General features: G+C 42.5%; 1 protein-coding gene across 1 annotated transcript in view; it reads right to left on the bottom strand.

Moving 5' to 3' along the window:
- Positions 1-12,331, bottom strand: part of LOC148534828 (taste receptor type 2 member 8-like) — a 45,122-nt gene extending 32,791 nt beyond the window's left edge. The window contains exon 1 of the mRNA XM_088465690.1: positions 11,991-12,331. Coding sequence (XP_088321816.1) covers positions 11,991-12,331 — 341 coding nt within the window. The remainder of the gene's footprint in view (positions 1-11,990) is intronic.
- Between the last annotated feature and the right edge of the window lie 9,831 nt (positions 12,332-22,162).

The following is a 22,162-nucleotide window of genomic DNA, read 5'->3' as shown; positions in this document are numbered from 1 at the left end:
CTGTAGGTCAGCCTCTAGTTGAAAATCTCATAATATTTCAGTGGAGTAAAATATCAGTCCCTGTTTGAAGGTACTAAACTGAAAAGCTCTGATTGTGCAAGAAGGAAAAGATGATGACATTAATGACGTTCTCTGGTACCTGGAGCCTCTCTTTGTTTTTTTAAGAGTATTTTTTCTTGAGGATTTCTAGAACATTTTGGAGAATGTTTTTTCCTATGTATGTGTGATGCTGGTTCATTAATGTTCCCATTGGCTAATTGATTTCCAGTGACCCTTATTATAGCTGCAGAATTCTGTAGATCAGGGGTGGGGAACCTTTTTTGTCCGAGGGCCATTTTAATATATATAACATTATTCGAGGGCCCGCTGCAGGCTACACCCCCTCCATGTGATGTCACACAGGGGCGGGACCACAGTCACCGGTGATTACAGCAATGCCCGGAGCATCCTGAGGCTGCTCCAGGAGCTGTAAGGGCAGCAGTGTGACCGTATGATGCAGCCTAAGGACGCTCCAGGTGGCACTGCTGCATAGATTCTGGTTGCAAGGTGCCAATCTAGGCAGCCTGCTAGCCAGATGAGGCTAGCAGAGAAAAGCTCAGAGGGCCGCACCAAATGATTCCGTAGGCCTTATATGGCCCCCGGGCCTGAGGTTCCCCACCCCTGCTGTAGATGGTCGTTTCTGTTCTTGATGACCACACCAAGTTCTTGTAAGTCCAGTAATTCATGTGAGAATGATTCCTATATGCAAATAGTTAAATTTTATCTTTTTAAACTGTTTACTTGTATTGGACCCGTCATTCTCCATGTTGCTAGCTATTGTGCCCAGCCAGATCTACATTGTAGTTGCACTCACTAGTTCAGTGCTTACATTTGTTTCTCTATGGGAAAGTGCTACAGCATTTTGAAACTCTGTCCCTGGGAGCTGAATTGCTAGTGTAATACCCCACTTAAATGAGTCTCTCTCCTTGTAGTTTTACCTCCTGACTACTGATGGAGATCACTGACTCGGGAATGTAATTAGCAGACCGGTGGACGGCATGCCGCCTGTCTGAATCCCGACGCTGGAAGTCCGACACGGGAGTTAATATAGGTGCCGAAAATCTTAATCCCGATGCCGGAACACAGACGCCAGCCCAAACAAGGTAAGTCCGGTGTTTTAGCTGTTAGTCAGGGGAGGGTTAAGTTTAGGTAACATAGCGGGGCTAGTGTTAGGTTTTGGTGGGGGGAGGGTTAGTGTTAGGCACCAAAGGGAGGGATGCATTATATACCGATTCCACTGACTCTTAGCCGGTTTGTACTTCCTTCTTTCTCATACAGAGAGGCAAGAACCCCAATTCCCTTTCACATACTAAATGACACCGTACTTTCATTTAGCCTAAGTGTTTATTAGCCTATGCAATGTTAGCATGCAAATCAAGCAGAATTAAATAACTCACTATTTTACTTTGGAACATAAGTTAAGCAGATATAAATAATTCAAAGATTCAATTTCACAATTTTCAATGAACATATTTCAGCAAGACAGTTTTGTTATGTATAAATCTGAGGGTTAAACCTGTTACCTTAAACTAACACTAATCTTTATACAGTGCAAACAATACAACAATTACTGTACAATCTGTATACAGTTTCTTAAACTGATATATATAACCCATATATCTAACCTAGGTAACCGTCTTTTCTGCAAATTGACCCGGGTCACAAACAGTATTGCCCCCCTTATTAATAGACGTACTCTCTCCACTCTAATGGCTTATGCCCAGTTCAGTTAAGATGGTGAGCTGAAGCTTGTTGTCTGGTTTTGAACAGTTTAGGGAGTATTGAGACAATATAGACTCATTTTTGTAATTTCCTGGTAACAATACCCCTGAGAAAGCTGACACTCGGCTTGGTCATCAGTTATTTAGGTTACTTGTACATGCACTTTGTCTTTTTTGGAGTCCCTGCAATGCGAAGATCAAGCTGCTCTATATGAAGAAGACTTATTTGTTTTGTGTATCCGTATTCATACTGCAGCTCCTAATATATGTTGTGCACAAAAGAGCCAAGCATGCAAGTTTGGTACCTTACTAGGGGTTCCAAAGCCTGTGTCAGAAGTTTCTCAAGGCACGCTGGGTCCTGGTGGAGCTGGGCTGGATATGCAGATGAGCAGCATCAGGGGGACCAAGCAGGTGTCTCTTGAGCAGATAGTAGGCGGAATCTCATAACTGAGCTGCAAGGGGTTCCTAATTGTGGCTGAGCTGTATCCTCTAACTGACAGGCAGCAATGATTACGTAGTAGCAGGAGTGCAATTGGGGGAATAGTAATCTTATAAAATAGAGATCCACTCAGGAAAACAAATCTGACTGGGCTGCGTTTACTTGTCAGCATTCATTACACAGCCAGCAGGGCAGAACTACCTTTATTACCTTTACTAGCCAGTAACAGAAGGCTATGCCTAGGGGTCAGGCCTGTGGGGCAGTCACTTAACCAGCAGGAGCTTTGGGGCTGTGTTGACTGACAGGTGGCCAGAAGGGCAACTCTCTGTTACTGGGGATCCTTCCTCACCCGGCTGCTGTCACTGAGATGTGGCTTCACGTACACAGCCACAGTCACGAGCAGCACCTCTGCATCATCTAACGTGAAACCCCTGGCAATGAGCGTAAAACCCCTGGCAATAAGCGAGAAACCCCTGACAACGAGCATGGAACACCTGACAACAAGTATGGAACCCCTGGCAACGAGCATGTGTCACAATTGGTGTCTGTGAGTTACCTGTCTCAGGTGATGAGCTGGATTCAACGGAGACCAGCATGACTGGAACCACAGATGACGTAAATAGCTCTATTGCAAGACTTATGTGGTAGTGAGAACTGCCTTTGATGATAAAATGACAGGAACTTGGAACCAGTAGGAAACTTGGAGGAACCAGACTGGGACCGGCAGGAAGACTTTCCGAGTTGAACTGGTGAACTTGGAACTTGAATCCGGACTGGAATAACGTGAATTGAACTGATGAACTTGGAACTTGACTCCGGACTGGAATTATTTGGATTCAACTGAAGAACTTGGAACTTGACTCTGGACTGCAATAATGTGGATTGAACTGATGAACTTGGAACTGGACTCTGGACTGGAATAATTTGGATTGAATTGATGAACTTGGAACTTGACTCTGGACTGGAATAATGTGACTAAGGCTGAAGGTAAATCAGGTAATGCTGAGATGAGGGCTAAACAGGGTAATCTGGAAATGCTGTTACATGGCTGGAAGGAATCAGGTAATTCTGAGACGAGGGCTAAACAGGGTAATCCGGAAATGCTGTGACAAAGGCTGGATCTCAGGTGCAGGCTGGATTGGGTAATTGGGGATAAAAGGTTCAGGAAGGAATGGGTAGGTTTGTGAATTTTAGGTTCAGGGAGGGAGTGGTTATGTAGAAGGAGCAATAGTTGATCCACAGCAGGAAGCAAGGCAGGGTAACACAGTGCAGGTTTGCAGAGAGCCAGGGACCAACCAGGAGTAGGGCAAGAAGCAGAAGACTAAGGTCAGGAGCACAGGAGCTCACTTACAGCTGATGCTGAAACACACGAGTTGCACTGGCCTGGGAACTAGCAGGATTTCTGGATGCTCCAGGTATTGCTGTAAGCAGGACTTCTGGATTCGCCAGGAATTGCTGTAAGCAGGACTTCTGGATTTGCCAGGTATTGCTGTAAGCAGGACTTCTGGATTTGCCTGGTACTGCTGTAAGCAGGATTTCTGGATTGCCAGGTATTGCTGTAAGCAGGATTTCTGGATTTGCCAGGTATTGCTGTAAGCAGGATGACTGGTCTGAGAAGCAGCAGGTTTTCCAGATGCAACAAGGGTTACTGCCAACAAGAGCCTGGGATACACTTGCACACAGAGAGACAGAAATAGCACACTCTGTACACCATGGGAAGTAACGAGATGTTCAGGCCCAGAATGCTATCAGAGGAGGATGCTTATACCCTGGATCTTGCAGGAATTGGTGGATATAGTCAGGTGGTCTGGCAGTACTGAGAGTCAGAACCACACATGAAGACTAGCAGTGTTCACAGACAGGAAAGGAGCCAGGTGAATAATCACTGTGGAAAGGAATGCATTCCCAGCATGATCAGAGCAGATCTTCCAGGCAAATTACACACAGATCCCTGAGACAGTTGGCAGGGGTAAGTCTACAGACAAAAAGGTGAAAAACTAGACAGGGTCGTGACAGCATGGAACCCCTGGCAATGAGCATGAAACCAATGGCAACGAGCATGAAACCCAGAGCGTGAGAGCCCTGGCAATGAGCATGAAATCCCTGGCAAAGAGCATGAAACCCAAGGCAATGAGTATGGAACCCCTGGCAATGAGTGTGAAACCCCTGACAACGAGCATGGAACCCCTGGCAACGAGCATGGAACCCCTGGCAACAAGCATGAAACCCCTGGCAGCAAGCATGAAACCCCTGGCAACGAGTGTGAAACCCCTGGCAATGAGCATGAAACCCCTGGCAATGAGCGTGACACCCCAGGCAATGAGCTTGAAAACCCTGGCAACAAGTATCAAACCCCTGGCAACGAGCTTGAAACCCCTGGCAACAAGTGGAGCCAGCCCTAGGCATAGGCATTCCAGGCAAATGTCTAGGGCATCTGGAATGCCTAATGGGCATCCCGCGGCTCAGATCTGTTAGTGGTGCAGCAGGTGCAATGCACTGGGTCCCGTGTCAATGAAGGGGCCTGCAGCCGGCAGTGCTGATAATGAGTCACACACTGACTCATTATTACAGTAGAACCTGGAAAAAGGAATGGGGCAAGGGGATTATTTGAAACCGCACAGGACAGAAATATAAGTTAATTAAGACAATCAGTATAATAATCAAAAACCAGCATATTTTGTAAAAAATAAAAATAGGATATAATTGCTTAATAGTTCACATAGGATTGCTGGTGGTGCACCATTGGAAAAGTACAAATAGTACTTATATTGTTAGTGTTGAGTTATAAGAAGAAACGACTCAGAGAAAGAGGAATTTTCCTTGGTTGATGGACTCTTAATTCCTGATAATTGATACATTAAATATTAATACAGCATAAAACTTAACTTTAAATTATTTAACCAGACAAACACACAGAGACATATACACAAAATCTGCTCTTAATTGACGCATATAATGCTACAGATCATTTACTCCCAATTAGGAGCATTGATTGTAAAACTGGCTCAAAAAGAAAACAATATAGGTCTATTACTACTCCATTGAGTTGTGTTCAATTAGCTGATTGCTGAATACACCATTTGTGTTAATAGACCGTCTATTGAACAAGAAAAATTCTAAAAAGTTAAATATATCAGTGAGAAAACCAATCTATTACACCACTCCTATATAAGATTTAAATAGTAGTCTAATTATAGGTTTGTTTTAAGTATAGCAAGACTATTAACATCCTCATAATTGACCCCTGTCAGAAGATATACATATAATACAATCAGTAACATCCAATATTCAATTACATGAGAAACCAGGCAGTTAAATAGCATATGTTATAATATCCATATCATGTATATTGTCTTGTTGGTATATGACAATCCTATTTGCATCCTCATTAATTATGGGGTAATGTTGGTAATAACATATAGGACCAATCCAGGTAAAAGATAGAAAGAAAAGACCCCCACCCTCTAGGGGGAAGACCACTCACCCCTGCATCTGTTTACCCCTGTGGGTATTGAACGGGTCAGAGGGAGATGGAGACCTCCTGGGTGCATGGTGAAACAATGAAGACGGATACAGTATCGGTTCCTGCTTTCCCTGCTGATTCCGATATCCCCCTGTTACGAGTGTGCAGTGCAGAGTGGTATCACTGGTGACAGTGGAATGAGGGGACCAACAGAGTTACTTGATTGCCTGGTATGAAGGTCTGGTAGGGGAGGGATGGTCGGGAACTGCGTCCCGCTGAATAGTCCTGCCACCGTCAGAAGCCGGGTCACATGGGCACCCTGTGAAGCCTGGAGTCCTGGCGCTGGCTGATGACGTGCATTTCATACAGAGAGCTTGTTCACATCGGAGCCTATGTTCTCCCTGTGACAGCTTCTCCTTAAATAGCCCTAGGGTTTATGTTACTTGTCACGATTGACATAAGTGATTGGAAGACTATTGATCTTCCATTAAGCATTCATTATCTTTTAAATAAAGAGTTAATCATTCCTTGTTATTTATTGGGGTATTTTGTCCCTACTTTGATTATTAAATTATTGTATGACTGAACACAGATTATGATAAGAAGTAACAGAATATGTATACTGGTCATCAGTACACCTCTATTAATTGTATATAATTGCATCTATTATTATTCATTTAGACATGTAGTCTCTATTATATCATAATTATAAAGTAATTATATAACCAAACATCAATTATAATAGAATATAGATACATATATATTTGGCATCCTTAAGTGCCATTATAATAGATATAAATATTAATTAATCCTAATAAGCATAATAACCCCAATTATCAAGTTCCAATTTGATGAAAATATACATAGTAAATCATATAACATTTAGACTATTGCTGCCAAGATAGTAGTAAAAGTAAAGTAGCATTGAAATGTGATATAGTGACAAAGTGTGATAAAGTATATAATTCTATACAGTGTTCATGACATAATTAAAAAATACCATTGGTGTATAAGGGAGAGAACCTCCAAAAATTATTAAAATTCATTGTGACAGTAAATAAGACAAAAAATATGACAAAAAATATAAAGAATATATATAGTTTACAATAAGAAAATGTATTCTAAACTAAGTTAAACACAAACTAAAACTAAAACTAAACCTGGTGTCAGAGTAAAAAGTTCTTATTGGAACTTCTACAGTAAAAAGTTCTTATTGGAACTTCTACACTTTATTTTGAATAAAAATATTTTTACATTCAATAACATGTTCTATACACAGGTTAGGGGCACAGCTATGGGGGCAGCATGTGCCCCAATCTACGCCAACCTATATCTAGGTTGGTGGGAACAAGAAATCTGTATCCATGAAAAATATGACAGATTCACAAAAAACATCATGATGTGGATGAGATACATAGATGATGTTCTGATGATATGGGAGGGGGAAAGAGCACCCCTCGAAGAATCTATTACACTACTCAATGAAATTGATCTGAATTTGAGATTGACCCACAATATAAGTGAGACTGAGATAACATTCCTTGATTTGAAACTCTATAGACACAGTAATGATATGCAATCAACTGAGCTGTACAGAAAGGAAACAGCAACTAATAGCTTGCTCCTCTGCTCAAGTTCACATTTTCCATCCACACTTTCAAACATCCCTAGAGGGGAATTTCTACATCTAAGACGTAACTGCTCTGATGATGAGGTGTACAAAGTAAAGAGTGAAGAATTGGTGGTAAGACTCAAAGAGAGAGGATATAGCATGAGGAGCATCAGAAAAGCGAAATCTTCATTATTGAAAACGAATAGAGATACCCTGATTTTTCCGGACAGTAAAAGAAAGAAAATGGAACCACAAAATGAATCCCCGGAAATGAGATTTGTGGGCGATTTCTGCTATGAATGGTATAAAATTCAGGATGTTCTTAATAAATAGATGTTTTACAGGACTTCATATACAGCTATAATAACACATATCATAGAACGATTAAGTGTACGCCATGTGATGTGAACGCCTCTAATGCTTTGAGCATTTTTAAGATGACGTACGGCAAATACTTTAAAGCTAATAAAATACAGCCTCGATCAGCCGTAGGTGAGCACGTACGCATCTCCAAATATATGGATATATTTCAGAAAGGCTATGAACAGAATTATTCTGAGGAAATATTCGTCATACAGGCTGTGAACACTAAAGGACTTAGGCCGCTTTATACATTGGCGGATCTGTATGGCGAAGTTATAACTGGCAGTTTTTACCCCGAAGAACTTCAAAGCATCCCCAAAAACTATAACAGAACTTACAAGGTGGAAAAGATTTTAAAAAATAAGACGGTCAGAGGTCGGAAATACGCGTTGGTCAAGTGGCGCGGTTACCCCGCAAAATTTAACAGCTGGGTTGCAGCGTCTGAGATAAAAGATATATAAAGCTCATCACACTCTAAACAGGGTGAGAAATGGATGACAAGTCGTTCTACATAACATTGCCCAGTAATGCGTCGGCGGACACATTCCCGCAAAATCAGATTTCTAACTATACAACAAAATTTGCAAAACCGATACACTTAATCGGTGAATGGGAAATTGCTCTTACAGAAATACAATACCTGCACACGTGGAATACAATCGATATACGCGATTGTGTGTTGAAAATAACAAGGTGGGATGGACTGAACACGGATGTCACAAGGGTGTGCATTAAAACCGGTTTTTCTGAAACAATCAAGGCGCTGGTCGAAGCATTCAATGCTGAAATTGAGCATCATAAGCTGGATGGAGGATTAAAATTATGGTACGATCACCTCGAACGCGCCGTATCCTTCGACAATAAGCCGATGTACCAGATCACAGCCGGTGTTAAGATGACAAGAATACTGGGTTTACAACCTAAAATTAGGTTTGTAAAGCCATGCGCCAACATCAACGGGGGCAATATACTTTGTACAGTCATTATCGAACACCAGAGGGTCGGTGATAGTTATGTACCATTGCTACGGACTGTTGAAATTAAGGGGCGTAACAACGAAATGGTCACAATTCGATACGAGAAGCCAGATTATGTACCTTTGTGCAAAGCGCATTTTGACACGATTACCGTAGAGATAAAGAATGACCAGAATGAGAACATAGCATTCAAGTTTGGGAAAGCGATCATAAAACTACACTTTAGATGTCGCAAAAATGATTTTTATTAACCGGCAGAATGGTCGCTGTTAAAAATTATGGCGATCCGGCGCTGTATGCGCAGTATTATAAAGCGCAAGCCGGTAACGGATTACCCGGTTTTCACGGCAGCGCTTACATGTACTGATGCGGTTTAGGTGGTATTTTTCGAAGCCTTTTCAGAAAAGCGGTACCTCTTTTCCGGAGAGGTCTAGAGTTAGCTAAACCGCACGTGAAGACCGTGGTGCGCAATATCGCAAAAGACGTTATTGGACACGCCACAACGGCGGTGGTGAATAAAATATACGAGGCGAACCAATCCAAACAAGATGGTTCAGGAGTAATATATATAAAAAAAGGCGTGTCTAAAAGAAAACGGAAGCGCACAATAGCACTTCCACATTGGGGCATCCCCTTTTTAAATAAAAGCCGGTGACGCTGCAACTTAAAGAAGAAGAAGAGAAAACCGAAGCGCGGTGCTGGTGATATTTTTTAAACAGCATGTCTTTCATACACTCCGAGTCCGTCGAATGCGCAAAAACAGAGCTGGATCTTTTTGACGTGCCCCCGACACAAACTAGCGTAGAGAAAAGTCTATACGTCGAAGTTCAACCTTTAGCGGCATTATCCCACACAGCGCCGCTTGAATTTTATATAGCGGCCAGCACCGAACACTACTACGATCTGAACAACACCCTGCTGTACGTGACATGCAAGATCGTACGAACCGATAACACGGCGATAGCCCAAGGGGCCCGGGTCACCCTTATTAATTACCCCATAGCAACATTATTCAGCCAAGTGGATGTTACTTTGGGCGACAGACTCATATCACAATCCAACAATCTTTATGCTTACCACGCGTACATTGAGACTATATTGAATTATAGCTCCGATGCTTTGTCAACAAAGCACACCACAGGATTATTTTATAAAGATGTGGCTGGAGAACATAACAACAGGGTTCTGGACGGCCCTAACACTGGTTTCAGAAAACGAGCAGGAGCGACCGCGTAGAGTTGCACGGTTGAATTGCTAGGGCCGCTTCACTGCGACCTTTTCCACCAGCATAAACTAATTTTAAACTCCGTTGACCTGAAGATTAAACTCACCAGAAACAAAGACTCATTCTGCTTAATGTCTGCTGAAGCGGATGCCTTTAAAATACAGATCGTCGCAGCGTCCCTTTTTGTGAAAAGAGTGCAGGTCTCACCGGCCGTATGCATTGGGCACGCACAGGCACTGCTAAGCGGCAACGCGAAATACGCGATTGACCGCGTCAGAATGAAAATCTACAGCGTCCCCGCAGGCAGTAGAGTGTTTAATCTCGAAAATCTATTTTTAGGTCAAGTGCCGAAAACGGTCATAGTCGGGTTTGTGGACAACGAAGCATTTTCAGGAGCTCTTGATCGGAACCCCCTTTATTTTGAACATAAAAATGTGAACTTTGCATCCCTTTATCTGGATGGAACGCTGCACCCGGCAAAACCATTTCAACCAGACTTTGAACACGGTAATGCTGTAAGAGAGTATATGTCGCTCATACAGATCACAAATAAGCAGAAATCTGACGCCGGAATACTGGTAGACCGTGAAGAGTACCTCAACGGCTACATGCTATTTGCTTTTGATCTGTCGCTGGAGCAGGAGTGCGGAGAGCACCTATCCCTGATAAGGACGGGCAATCTACGTGCCGAATTCCGCTTTGCGGAAGCGTTGGATCGTACAGTCAACGTGATCATTTACGCTTTATTTGATAATATCATTGAGATTAATCAAAGGCGCGATGTGCTGTATGATTACCTATAAGTGAAAGAAACTATTTCAATATTTTATCGAATCTTTTAACGGTTATCATTACGTGATATAAAAAAAAACAACACAAAAAAAGAGAAAATGAACACGCTACAGATAAATTGTATTCTCTACATGGAACCAAGCACGCGCCGTTATTTTAAAGGAACCTACGCATCCGATATGTTGCCTACCAATAAACTGGCGCATTACCCCTGCATAGTAGCGGTCAGCCCGGCGAACACTGGTTGGCCGTTTATTTTAATGAAGCGGGGGTTTGTTATTTCTTTGATTCTTACGGACTCGCGCCGGACAACGTTATTTTCCCAAAGAATATCATAATGTTTTTACATTTTAATTCAAAAAGCATTTGTCACCAAAACCACCGGTTGCAAGGCTTTTCAAGCGCTGTATGCGGTCAATATTGTATTTACTTTATATTTTTAATGTGTAAAAACTACAAATATGAGGAAATTCTGTCCCGATTTAGTAATGATTAATGACCGTGTAGTTGCAATGTTTGTAAGGCGGCTGCCGAAAAGACATTGTTTGAGCCGCTATACGGATAAATGTATACAGAAATGTGTAACTTGTAATCAACCCTGCGTTTGAAACATTTTATGTACAATGCTTCATAACTATAATAAACAACAGTTTTAAACATTATGTTGTTGCGTGTTTCTTCCATAAACACCGATACGAAACAAAGAACAAAACAAACCGTTCTAAATCATAAACATAATTTATTGTATCATAAAAAGTATATTTACAGTTACAGCGCCGTTGCAATATCATAACAATTGTAATCAGAAAGGTATTTGAAGCATTTTATGTACAATGATACAGCGCTATAATAAACAAACATTTTTAATCTTCATTACAATACATATGCTTAAAAACAATACAAATAGGTTATAGACGCAGCCACGGGACATCCTTAAACACTTCTAAAGATCTTTTTCTAGGCATTAAGTAACCATGTGTCGTTGTTAATCCGGGGGTGCTTAAAACATTTAAGTGACCTTTCTTATGCGTTTGTAGATATGGTGGGGTTGATAAATACCCAACACCAGTGGTATATGTTTCTGCCTTTAAACGGTCTAGGTGCAGCCTATTGGATGCATTGCCGACCACTGTGGACAGTATATTTAATTCCGCCATGGCTTGCATAATCTCGGCCCAACCATTCGGCATTTTACGGCTTGACACGCTGTGACTTTGCATGATGCTTCTTATTAAATACAGCATGTTGGAGAGCTGTACAGCGTTACCTTTATATAGAAACTCGCCTTTAGCATTCCAGTTTGTGATGTGTTTAGACCCGGTCATTTTATTTAAAAGTATCTCGCTGTTTTTCCTATACCGGTCATTAACACCGTCCAAAACTTCTTGATAAACAGCGTCAGAACCATCTGACTGTCCAGTGTTAGCTGTTTGAGGAACAGTTGGCGTTTTGGGCGTTAAGAGAGTTAAAGTTGACATCTCTCTATCAGACTGCTTACTCAACACCAGATATTTCTGCAACGCAGCTGTGTAACGCTTAGCCTTATCATACTCCGATAAATCATTACTCTGTAGTATGTTTATGATCTCTGCATCTAGGCCTTGTGCAGATGTTTTACATATATCTTCGTTACCCGGTTTGTTGCGCAAGCGCCCTATCTGCTGCTGAGGCACCAGATACATTTTCTCAGCGTATTCCATCAACGATTAGTCAGAAGTCCCGTTATTAGAGGTATAGCAAAGCCAAGCAATGAGCCAATAAATCCGCCGGACTGTTTCACCAAACGCTTCTTTTTACCAATGGTGCATTTCTTATTACATAGCATTTTTATAAGGTTGCGCTTCTTTTTAAGGTAATTCAACTGTCGTTGTGACAATGGTATTTTACCTTTTAGCGTGTTGAGCGCAATCTCACAAATGGCTGTCACCAAATCGTTTGAAGCCGTGGATAAAATAGCGTTTCTTTGAGTCGGTGGCATTTTAAAAGCGCCCAATTATGACGTAAGCACACCGACATGCTCGCTGATGGTGTCCGTATGGTAAATGACTAAAAGTTGAAGAATTACAGCTTTTTAGAAGCATGCTTTTTAAAGACGTATGCTACCGGTGTATCCGGCGGGAATAACCCACTTCGTAAATGGTACTCATCAGACGTGTTGTTTCTTAAATCAACCAGTAAACACCCATAAGGAGCTCTGGTCGCGTCTTCAAAAGCCTCTAAAAAGAACATCGATTTACCGGGATACATCTGCCTAGCCAGCGTCGTCACTTGCAGTTTATCCCTAGGATTTTTGAAAAGAACCATATATTTTGTATTTAACTGTATAGTTCTGCTCTTTTTACCCTGACAAAACACATTTTGCACTAGGTACATGATACTGAGATTTCTATTGTGTACATACTTTGTGAAAGCTTTCTCAATCTCCGAATTATTACTAGCCGACTCCATCAGATCATCAACCACTGCTAAATTAACCTTATCGGGAGGGAAAAGTTGGTCGTCATTAAAATTCTCAGGCAGACCCTCTATAAAACGCATACCGGGGTAATCGCGCAGAAGATGATCGTACATTGACTGCCAGCAAGCGTAAAACCAAACAATATTATTGGGAACGTGTGAGAGGTGCGTAGTGGAATTATGCAGCAGCATTATCACAAAATAACTTTTACCCAAGTTGGAGGGGCCTGCTAAAATACATGAAAAGGGGTGTTGCAGCCTGATATCCATCTTAAAACCCAAACGGTAGTGTTGTGAAGTTATCTGTAAGCTTCCGTTTAGTGTAAACGCACTTTTGCGTTTTCTACAGCACTCGCGTTTCAATCTGCCAATACCTTTTAAAACGCACTATACCGGGCTGGCGAATCACAATTTTTTTCTGGTCGTCGCCTTCGGGGTTTAAAGGATAATCTAAGACCAGCTCTTTCAGGCTGTCAAAGTTGACATGTTGCGCATTATCAACATTAAGCGTGATTCCTTTAACTTTTAAACTAGTCTTTCCATTATTTAAACGATATCCATATGACTTTGGTCCCGTTGAGACAAACTCTGTTATATGCGCACCAGCCGGGATTTCGCTAGTCAGTTCGCCTAGATAATCACCCAATGGCGGATTCCAATCATCGGGCCTGCTGACAAAAATGACAGAGTCTGTATCATGGTAAAGACAGCGCTCTTGCAACCCATCCAGGAGCTTGTACAGTTCAATACAGGCATATGCTGTTGTTGTTGCGGCTATAAAAAAATTACAAATATGCGAGCTGGTGTAATGATCTTTGGTGTATTTCCAATTCACCATCACCGCGTCGTCATCTATGAAGTCTAAAGAAGATACCTCATAGTGGGGCAAAAACGCGTATTCAAAAAGTTTGTCAGGGTCTGAGACAATCGCGGTGTTGGGTAAGTTACACCTTTGCCCAAACTTACCCCATAATGAGTTCAAAAAGAGCTTAGACAGCTGACGCTTGGCCGGATTAATATGAATATGATCCGGCCGTAAAGACACCCCTTCATTTTTTTGATATGCGTCTATATACGCTTGGCGTTTCTCAGAGTCTGTACACCATTTGGGATAACTGGATGCCTCTTGTTTGTCCCTGAGATGTAATTTAATGTACCCTGAAAGCAAATCATTGGATTGGTTATCAAAATGCCACACCTCATAGATTTTACACACTTTGTAACCCTTGTCAACGGCTAAATTAAACTCTACGGTACACCACGTACCAACGAGGGCTCGTTCCTCATCATTATGTTCACATGTCTCTGCATGCCCAGACTCGCAGCATGTTCGACATAAGGTAAACATTAGTTTACCAAGCATTTTAACAGGTAGAACCAGAAAGAAAGGCCCACGCGGAGGGTACACTTTACTTTGGTGATGCCAAAATATGTTGTGATATCGCCAAAACCTTTATAAATTATCCTGGGATGTTTTACAGGATATGATTTGGTTTTGTTGGGTACAGACTGGTAAAATCATAGTAGTATATGCGCTCGTCCTGTTGCGTTTGGTGGTACAGCTTTATGGCGTTTGTACATCCGCCATAAAGCGCAGCGCGCGGGTCCAAGGGTTCGGGCAATTCCCTGTCCTTAAGAAATGCCTGTAGACACGCATTCTCTTGTAACATTTTTTTCCACGCGCATTCCCAAATAACACGCACGTGAAACCCACACAGTTTAAGAAAGTTCATTCTCACCTGCGTCTTGTGACTCAACTGAACGTAGATCATTTGAGTCACTTTGTTTTCATCATCGGGGTTGTAACAAGCGCTACATCCGTGATAAAAACAACCTTGGAACTCAAACGCCGTTTGTACACCGTTGATAACGGCGTATCCATCCAGGTAGTATCTACCGACATTCTTCTCTCCCCCTTGTAACGCGTGTCTTATGTCTGTGCCCTCTGTATGCGCTATGTACATTAACCACTGTATGGCTGGTGTTGAGTAGCGCTTCTGAGTCTTATTATAGTTATCGCCCGGTACATGGACATACATACCGACGCTAATGTGGTAAGTTGAAATGGGTCAACGTGCCTCTTAACAATGACGGGACCCTGTTTCTTATATACAATTACATCCTCTGATGTCATTGCTAAAATGGCATCTTGGAAGGTCTTACAAGCCCTCTGTAGTATTACCACATCCTGCTTGCAATAGCGTTTAAGTTCATCCTGGAAGTTAATTGACATATGCTTGTATTTCTCATACCACTCTTTGAATTCAGCTAACTCTGATTCCATCATATATTGTATGCCGAAATGCTAAATATCCGGCATGATGCATATATAATTTTGGTTAGCGGCGGTGTTAAAAAAATGCGGGAAATGGCCTTTTGAGCCCTCAAATCCCATCGCTTTTGGTAATCGACTGAGGAGCATGGGCAAAAAATTTAAAGAGTCGATAAATCTTATCTTTAAATCAAGAACCTTAATGCACATCAGTTTACCACCTTGCGCTAGCACATCAATTTTAAATTTCTCCTTAATCAGTTGGCGCATTACAAAGTACCCATCACAACGACCGGCATTACGGGCTATGAATGTGTACCCCTCAAATTTGGGTCTCATGAACATTTTTACAAAGTCTTCAATACAAGCAATGCCCTGAAACTCCCAGGCTTGTTCATCCGCTGTTGTTTGAATCACCCACGACTGTTCACACCCTAGTGCTAATGCAGAACAGTAATTTGGTATGTGTACACCCGTCTCCTGCATACATTCAAAATCATAAAACTTATATTTGGAGATGCTTACGTGCTCACCTACGGCTAATCGAGGCTGTATTTTATTAGCTTTTAAGTATTTGCTGTACGTCATCTTAAAAATGCTCAAAGTATTAGAGGCGTTCACATCACATGGCGTACACTTAATCGTTCTATGATATGTGTTATTATAGCTGTATATGAAGTCCTGTAAAACATCTATATATCTGTAGGTATTCTGCACTGTGAAATAGCGCCACATCCATGTTTTTAAAGTCCTGTTGAATCTTTCTATAACCGCCGCCTTTACGTCGTTGTTGGCTGTAAAATGATGTATATCGTATTTTTCTAACAGATTTTTTTAGGATATTGTTTAGAAACTCTTTACCGTGGTCGGTTTGCAGCTTCTTGGCACGTAGCCCTGCTGAAATATTTTTTCAAAAGCGCTAGCGACGGTTGCTGCGCTCTTAGACGTTAGGCTTACGGCCCAGGCTCTCTTACTGAATATATCGATAACAGTTAATATATACTTAAAACCATCGTTGTACTTCGCAAGGTCTATCAGCGATACCAAATCGCATTGCCATTGCTGATTTATATCGGAAACGCAGATCATGTTCCTTGTATAGAATTTCCTAGCTGGTTTATGTAACGTATACGCATCTTGTTTTTGCATCCATTTTTTAATTTCCGTTCTTTTAAATGCGTCTTTATTGGCCTTTTAATACTTATCAAAGCCGCTATAACTGCCGGGGTTCAATACCGTGTAATACGCCTTTTTCATCTGCTTTTTTCGATTAGCGGCACGGCGCGACGCACTGTTTCTTTTGTTCGTAGGCATGGCTGGCTGTTAGATAAAGATGTATTTACTTTTATAACTATCACGAAGTTTAACAACAATACTGTCTGTTTAAGCATTGAACACATTTTATATCCAGACCTATCGCATTTATATACATTTGATTTAGATTTATGTATCAAACCCTATCAAAAAGATATCAAAAGATTATTTTATATCAAGACCTATCGCATTTATATACATTTGATTTAGATTTATTTATCAAACCCTATCAAAAAGATATCATAAAGATATCGCGCCACATAAAATTGATATTAAGCCATATAAATTTTATATGAAGCGATATCAAAAGGGGGAGGAAAAGTGGGAGTGTTATGGGGAGGGGTTAGGGGTGTGGTACCTGTCAAATTAAGTTTGATGAAAAGAGGTTCTCTATCTACTGGGGCACATTTTTAACTTTAGCACTGTGATCCAAGTTTTGTATAAATAGCCCTGTATTCATTTTACCAAAATGCCCTGGTGGGGGGTATCAGAAACTTTTTTGGCAGGGGGGAGCAAAATTCATAGTTACACCACTGGACATGTCACTGCCCACACTGCCACCCTGACAGGTGGCCCTCTGGCACCACAGCTCCTGCTGCTCAGAAAGTTACCTCAGCTATGCCCTCAGGATCAGTGGAAACAGCTCTGTATAGCCTCTGGCTAGGTGCCAGGATGTTTCCCCTCCCACAGCACAAGCAGGGTCAAATTCTCTCTTAGCCCAACTATCAATGGCTCCCCCTGCTGCAGTGTGTCAGGGGAGAGGGGGGGAATTCCTGCAGAGTATCACACAGCAAAATGTTTCCAAAGTAGCTTACACACAACAGTTTATTCAAAACAGAAGCAGTACATGTACATATAGGGAAGCCATACAAGTTCCTTTTTTAGTACAAGAGTTGTACCACATTGTATTTAAAAAGATAGTCCTTGGTTGGGGTATCACATAAGCTTCCTTTATCTGCCTCCCTCCCATCTCCCCCTCCTCACCTGCCTTTCCCTGTCTATCATCAGTCACTGGAACTTACCAGCAGGTGAGCGAGGCCATCTGAGGTGTAACTATTAAGGCTCAGGTCAGACAATAGGGTATTAGTCCCACAGCAGCCTTGAGGGCTGATATACTGGACCTTGGCTTGATGCGGCCATGTAGTAGCCTTGAGGGCTGGAAGTGCCTTGGCTGACTGTAGTCAGTGGGCCAGTAAGGTGAGATGCAGCCTATGGGCTGGTAGCAGCCTTGAGGGTTGGAAGTGACATGGTTGGCTGTGGCCTGTGGGCCAGTAAGATGAGATGTGGCCTTTGGGCCGGTAGCAGCCCTGGCTAGTTGTGGCCTGATGGCCAATAAGTTGAGATGCGGCCTTTGGGCTGGTAGCAGCCTCTGGGCTGAGTAGCAGCCTTGAGGGCTGGAAAACCTTGGCTTGATTTGGCCTCTGGGCTGAAATATCAGTCACTGAGTGGAGTAGCTGCCTCTGGCTGGTTATGGCCTGAGGGCCAATATGTTGAAATGTGGCCTCTGGGCCGGTAGCAGCCTCTAGGCATAGTAGCAGCCTTGAGGGCTGAAAGACTTGGCAAGAAGACGCTGAGGTGCACTTTGTGTTGCCGGGATGACACTAGCGGTTGTACACAAGATTGCGTACACAGGGTGCTGAGGTGCGCTTAGTGCCACAGGGATGACACCCACTGTAGTACACAAGATTGAGTTCACAGAATGCTGAGGTGCACTTGGCACTGCTGGGATGATGCCAGCAGTAGTACACAAGGTTGCACACACTAGACGCTGATGTGCGCTTAATGCTACCAGGATGACACTAGCGGCAGTACACAAGATTGCGTTCTCTGATGTGCGACCTGTGCCGCCGGGTAGACACAAGCCACAGGATGCTTGGTTGCGCACTGGATGACACAAATGGCAGAAGGCAGAATTGCAGACCATGCCGCCAAGATGACACAAACGACAGAAACAATTAAGCTAACTGGAGACAGGTAACTCGACTGAATACAGGAGACCACAATAGAACCAGAAACACGTGAAATGCTATCACCGGCATCGGAGCAGTGTTCACAGAAGAAGGTGATGGAAACAGGAGTCAATCCTGGCTGATCCCAGAATGATAGACAGGAGGTAGGTGGAGCTTCAGCAAACACTGTCACGGCGTTCACCTCAAACAGAATTAGCAGTGCAGCAGCTTGTGACAGTAACCAATGATGATCTCTCATGGTGTGTGCAGTGATCGTCTGCCCCAGAGGCTGGAGACTGGTCTTGTCTATTGCAGGGTACAGGTCTTGTCAGATCCTCACAGTGTACATGGCCAGGGCTTAGCACAGGAGCAGGATATGGGACAGTGGGAGGAAGTCTGTCACTCCAACTTGATATGCTGGTGGCAATGGCAGCTGTGGACTGGGGAGATGCAGTGATCAGAGGGTGCCTCTGGCTTTCTGCCATCCAGCCAAGTCTCTTGGCCACAATCGGGAGGCAGTTTCAGGACATTCTCCTTTTGTGCAGGGGGTGGAGGCTGTATTTGGGCATCAGTGAGAGATGTGATGGTGGGTACACACTACACGATATGCTCCCTGAGCGATATCATCTAGTGTTGTCCCCGGCAGGCTGTGCTCAATGTCATTCATGACATTGAGCACAGCCACTGAACGATATCATTAATGATATCGTTCAGCACCGGGCTCTCTCCCCCATTCCCTGACATGCAGCAACCTGACGAGATTGTCAGGTTGGCCTGCATGTCAGCCCGATGAACGATGATGATGAATGACCCACGGGAACGCACGTCGTCATCATCGTTCATCTTTTTGGGGTTAAAAATGGATGATAAAGTGGACGACTGAACGATAACGATATCGCCCAGTGTGTATGCACCATAAGAGGAGGAAGGGAGTGGGGCCTCCCTCCTACTCTCTACTTGACTTGCGCTATATACATGCTTTACCTCATTATATGAGGGCTGTTCAAAAAGTAATGCCTTAATGCTCATAACTCTGAAATAATATGCAACATTCATTTGAAGCTTTGTCAGTTTGTAGTTTAATATGTCTGCTAACTACATACGTAGTTTTGTTTAGGGAGTCCAAGAAATACCATGGAATCCAAGATGAAACAAAGAGCCGTCATTGAATTTCTGGAAAAAGAAGGCTGCAGTGCTACAGAAATCCACAGAAGACTGAAAAAAAGTGTATGGTGAGCGTACAATTGACTATAGCAATGTCAGAAGGTGGATGAAGCGTTTTCAATTGAGAGAATCATCAAACCTTGTGGTGGCAGACCATCAGCTGCAGTGACAGCAGAAAACTGACACAAAGTCACCAAAAACCTCATGGTAGTGCGACAAACCTCGTGGTGGCAGACCATCAACTGCAGTGACAGTGGAGAACTGACACAAAGTCGATGCCATGATTCAGAAAGACCATTGTGTGACCATCAGATATCAGTGATGAACTTGAATGTAGCCATGGCACTGTAAAAACACTAATCAATGATTTGGGATATCGTAAAGTGTGTGCTAAATGGGTTCCAAAGCAATTAGCCAGTGATCATAAGGCCCAGAGGGTGGAAAAGTGCAATGACCTTTTGACCAACTTTGAAGCCAACCCTGAGACGTTTTTGGAAAATGTCATTACAGGAGATGAGACCTGGGTATTCCTTTATGACCCAGAAGCAAAGGCCCAACACTTAAGTTTACCTAGGCAAAAAAAGTTTAAATCACAGTGATCCGTAAACAAAGTCATGGCCACAATCTTCTGGGGTTGCCGAGGTGTTATTCTCATCGATTACTTGGAACAAAATCAATCAATCAACAACTGAAAGAAGCCATCCGCAAAAAAAGGTCAACAATTCGACTGTGAAATGTCATCTACAACCACGACAATGCCAGACCTCACACTTCGATGGCAACATCTGCGGCCATTGCCAAAATGGGGTGGGCAATAATGCCACATACACCATACAGTCCTGATTTGGCCTCTTCTGACATTCATCTGTTTGGCCCTCTCACAAACTGTTACCATGGTCAATTGGGTTGAGAGGTGGGAAAATGTTTGAGGGTAGATGGTTAATTTTTTGAGTAGAGTCATTCTGTTACTAGGATTTCAAAGTATTTTACTGCAAATTTGTATCTATAATAAAATTTGTGAGCATTTAGGCATTACTTTTTGAACAACCCATGTATAATAGATTATATCTGTAGTTTATAAACTAACAGACTGATTTCCTTAGTCTGCACAAATTTCCCTTCTCTCCTCAAGCTTTAAGATGTTATTAGCAAATTGTACCAACTGGCATTTACATTCCCCAATAACATGAAGCATGACGTAAAAAGAGCAACAGTGAAATATGTATTATTATTAGAGATGAGTGGGTTCGATTTCCAGAGATCTGAACCCACCCGAATTAACCGAGACAGATCGAAGCAGACTCGGAGTTTCCTGCCTGGCTCGGTTCTCGAAACCGAGGCAAAACGATAGAGTCTGAAATCTCGCGGTTCGCGAGCTTTCATCTCTGTGATCAATGTAGTATATAAGCGACCACGCAACAGACGCCATTTCACTCTGGCTGTGGAGTTTGAACAGGGAGGGTGGGTAGCAATAATTATTTTGGGGTGAGTGTTTGGGAGTGGAGCCCCCGGGGTTGTTCTGGTTGGACCTTTCTCATGGCATCACCACTTAAGTCACATAGAAAATTTTTTCACTTCTCTAATCGTTTGTATATTATTTATGTCATTTTAATTCTGTTACATTTCATTAACACTTATTGATTTATCTTTACACATCTATCCTTTACACTTCACTATCACCTTTTTTCCCCTTTTCGTGTGATGCCCTGGGGATGGTCCTTGGCTGGAATTTTTTGGTGTGCCTTGCTTCTCGGACATTAACCCCTTAATGTTAGGGACACTGGTATAGAGAAGCCTTGATAATGGCCTAGCGCTTATTCATATATTTGCAAATGTATGTAACCAATACCTCTGAATTTCTATTATTATGTAGGATTCAAGTATTTTTGATTTAGCTGCAGTGTGCAGGATGGCAAATTCCTTTTTCTGTAGTTCAGTGTAAACCCTGCCCTTTACAAGCATCTGCAGTATATCATTAAGCTGATTGAGCAACTACCATATTTATTGCATATTTTTTGTTAACTGCAGTAGCGAAACAAGATCAAGAAAGCAACCTTGTGCTGCCCGACTCCAGTCATGATCAATTGCTGCTCTGGGCCTAAGTTCTTCTGGAGCAGACAAAAACTAAAAATCATCATTTGTCTTTTTTTCTAATATTTTTTTGTGTGCGCACAACTGCTCATGTGTGAATTTTGTTACCATACCTTGGCTACACTATTGGTGATTGTGACACTGCTTCAAGACTGCAGAAAACATGGAGGGCTGTCACCTCACAGGAGAGCAAGGCCAAGAACCACATGTTGTAGCTAACACCAGCACTGCAAGGCCATCAACTTCCTTGTCCTCTAGGAAGGCCCATGCCACAGAGCTTAAGT

Source organism: Taudactylus pleione, unplaced genomic scaffold (assembly GCF_031769625.1).
Source record: "Taudactylus pleione unplaced genomic scaffold, aTauple2 ptg000063l, whole genome shotgun sequence".
Classification (NCBI taxonomy): domain Eukaryota; kingdom Metazoa; phylum Chordata; class Amphibia; order Anura; family Myobatrachidae; genus Taudactylus; species Taudactylus pleione.
Note: the sequence above shows the minus strand (reverse complement) of the source record. Positions and strands in the feature narration are given on the sequence as shown.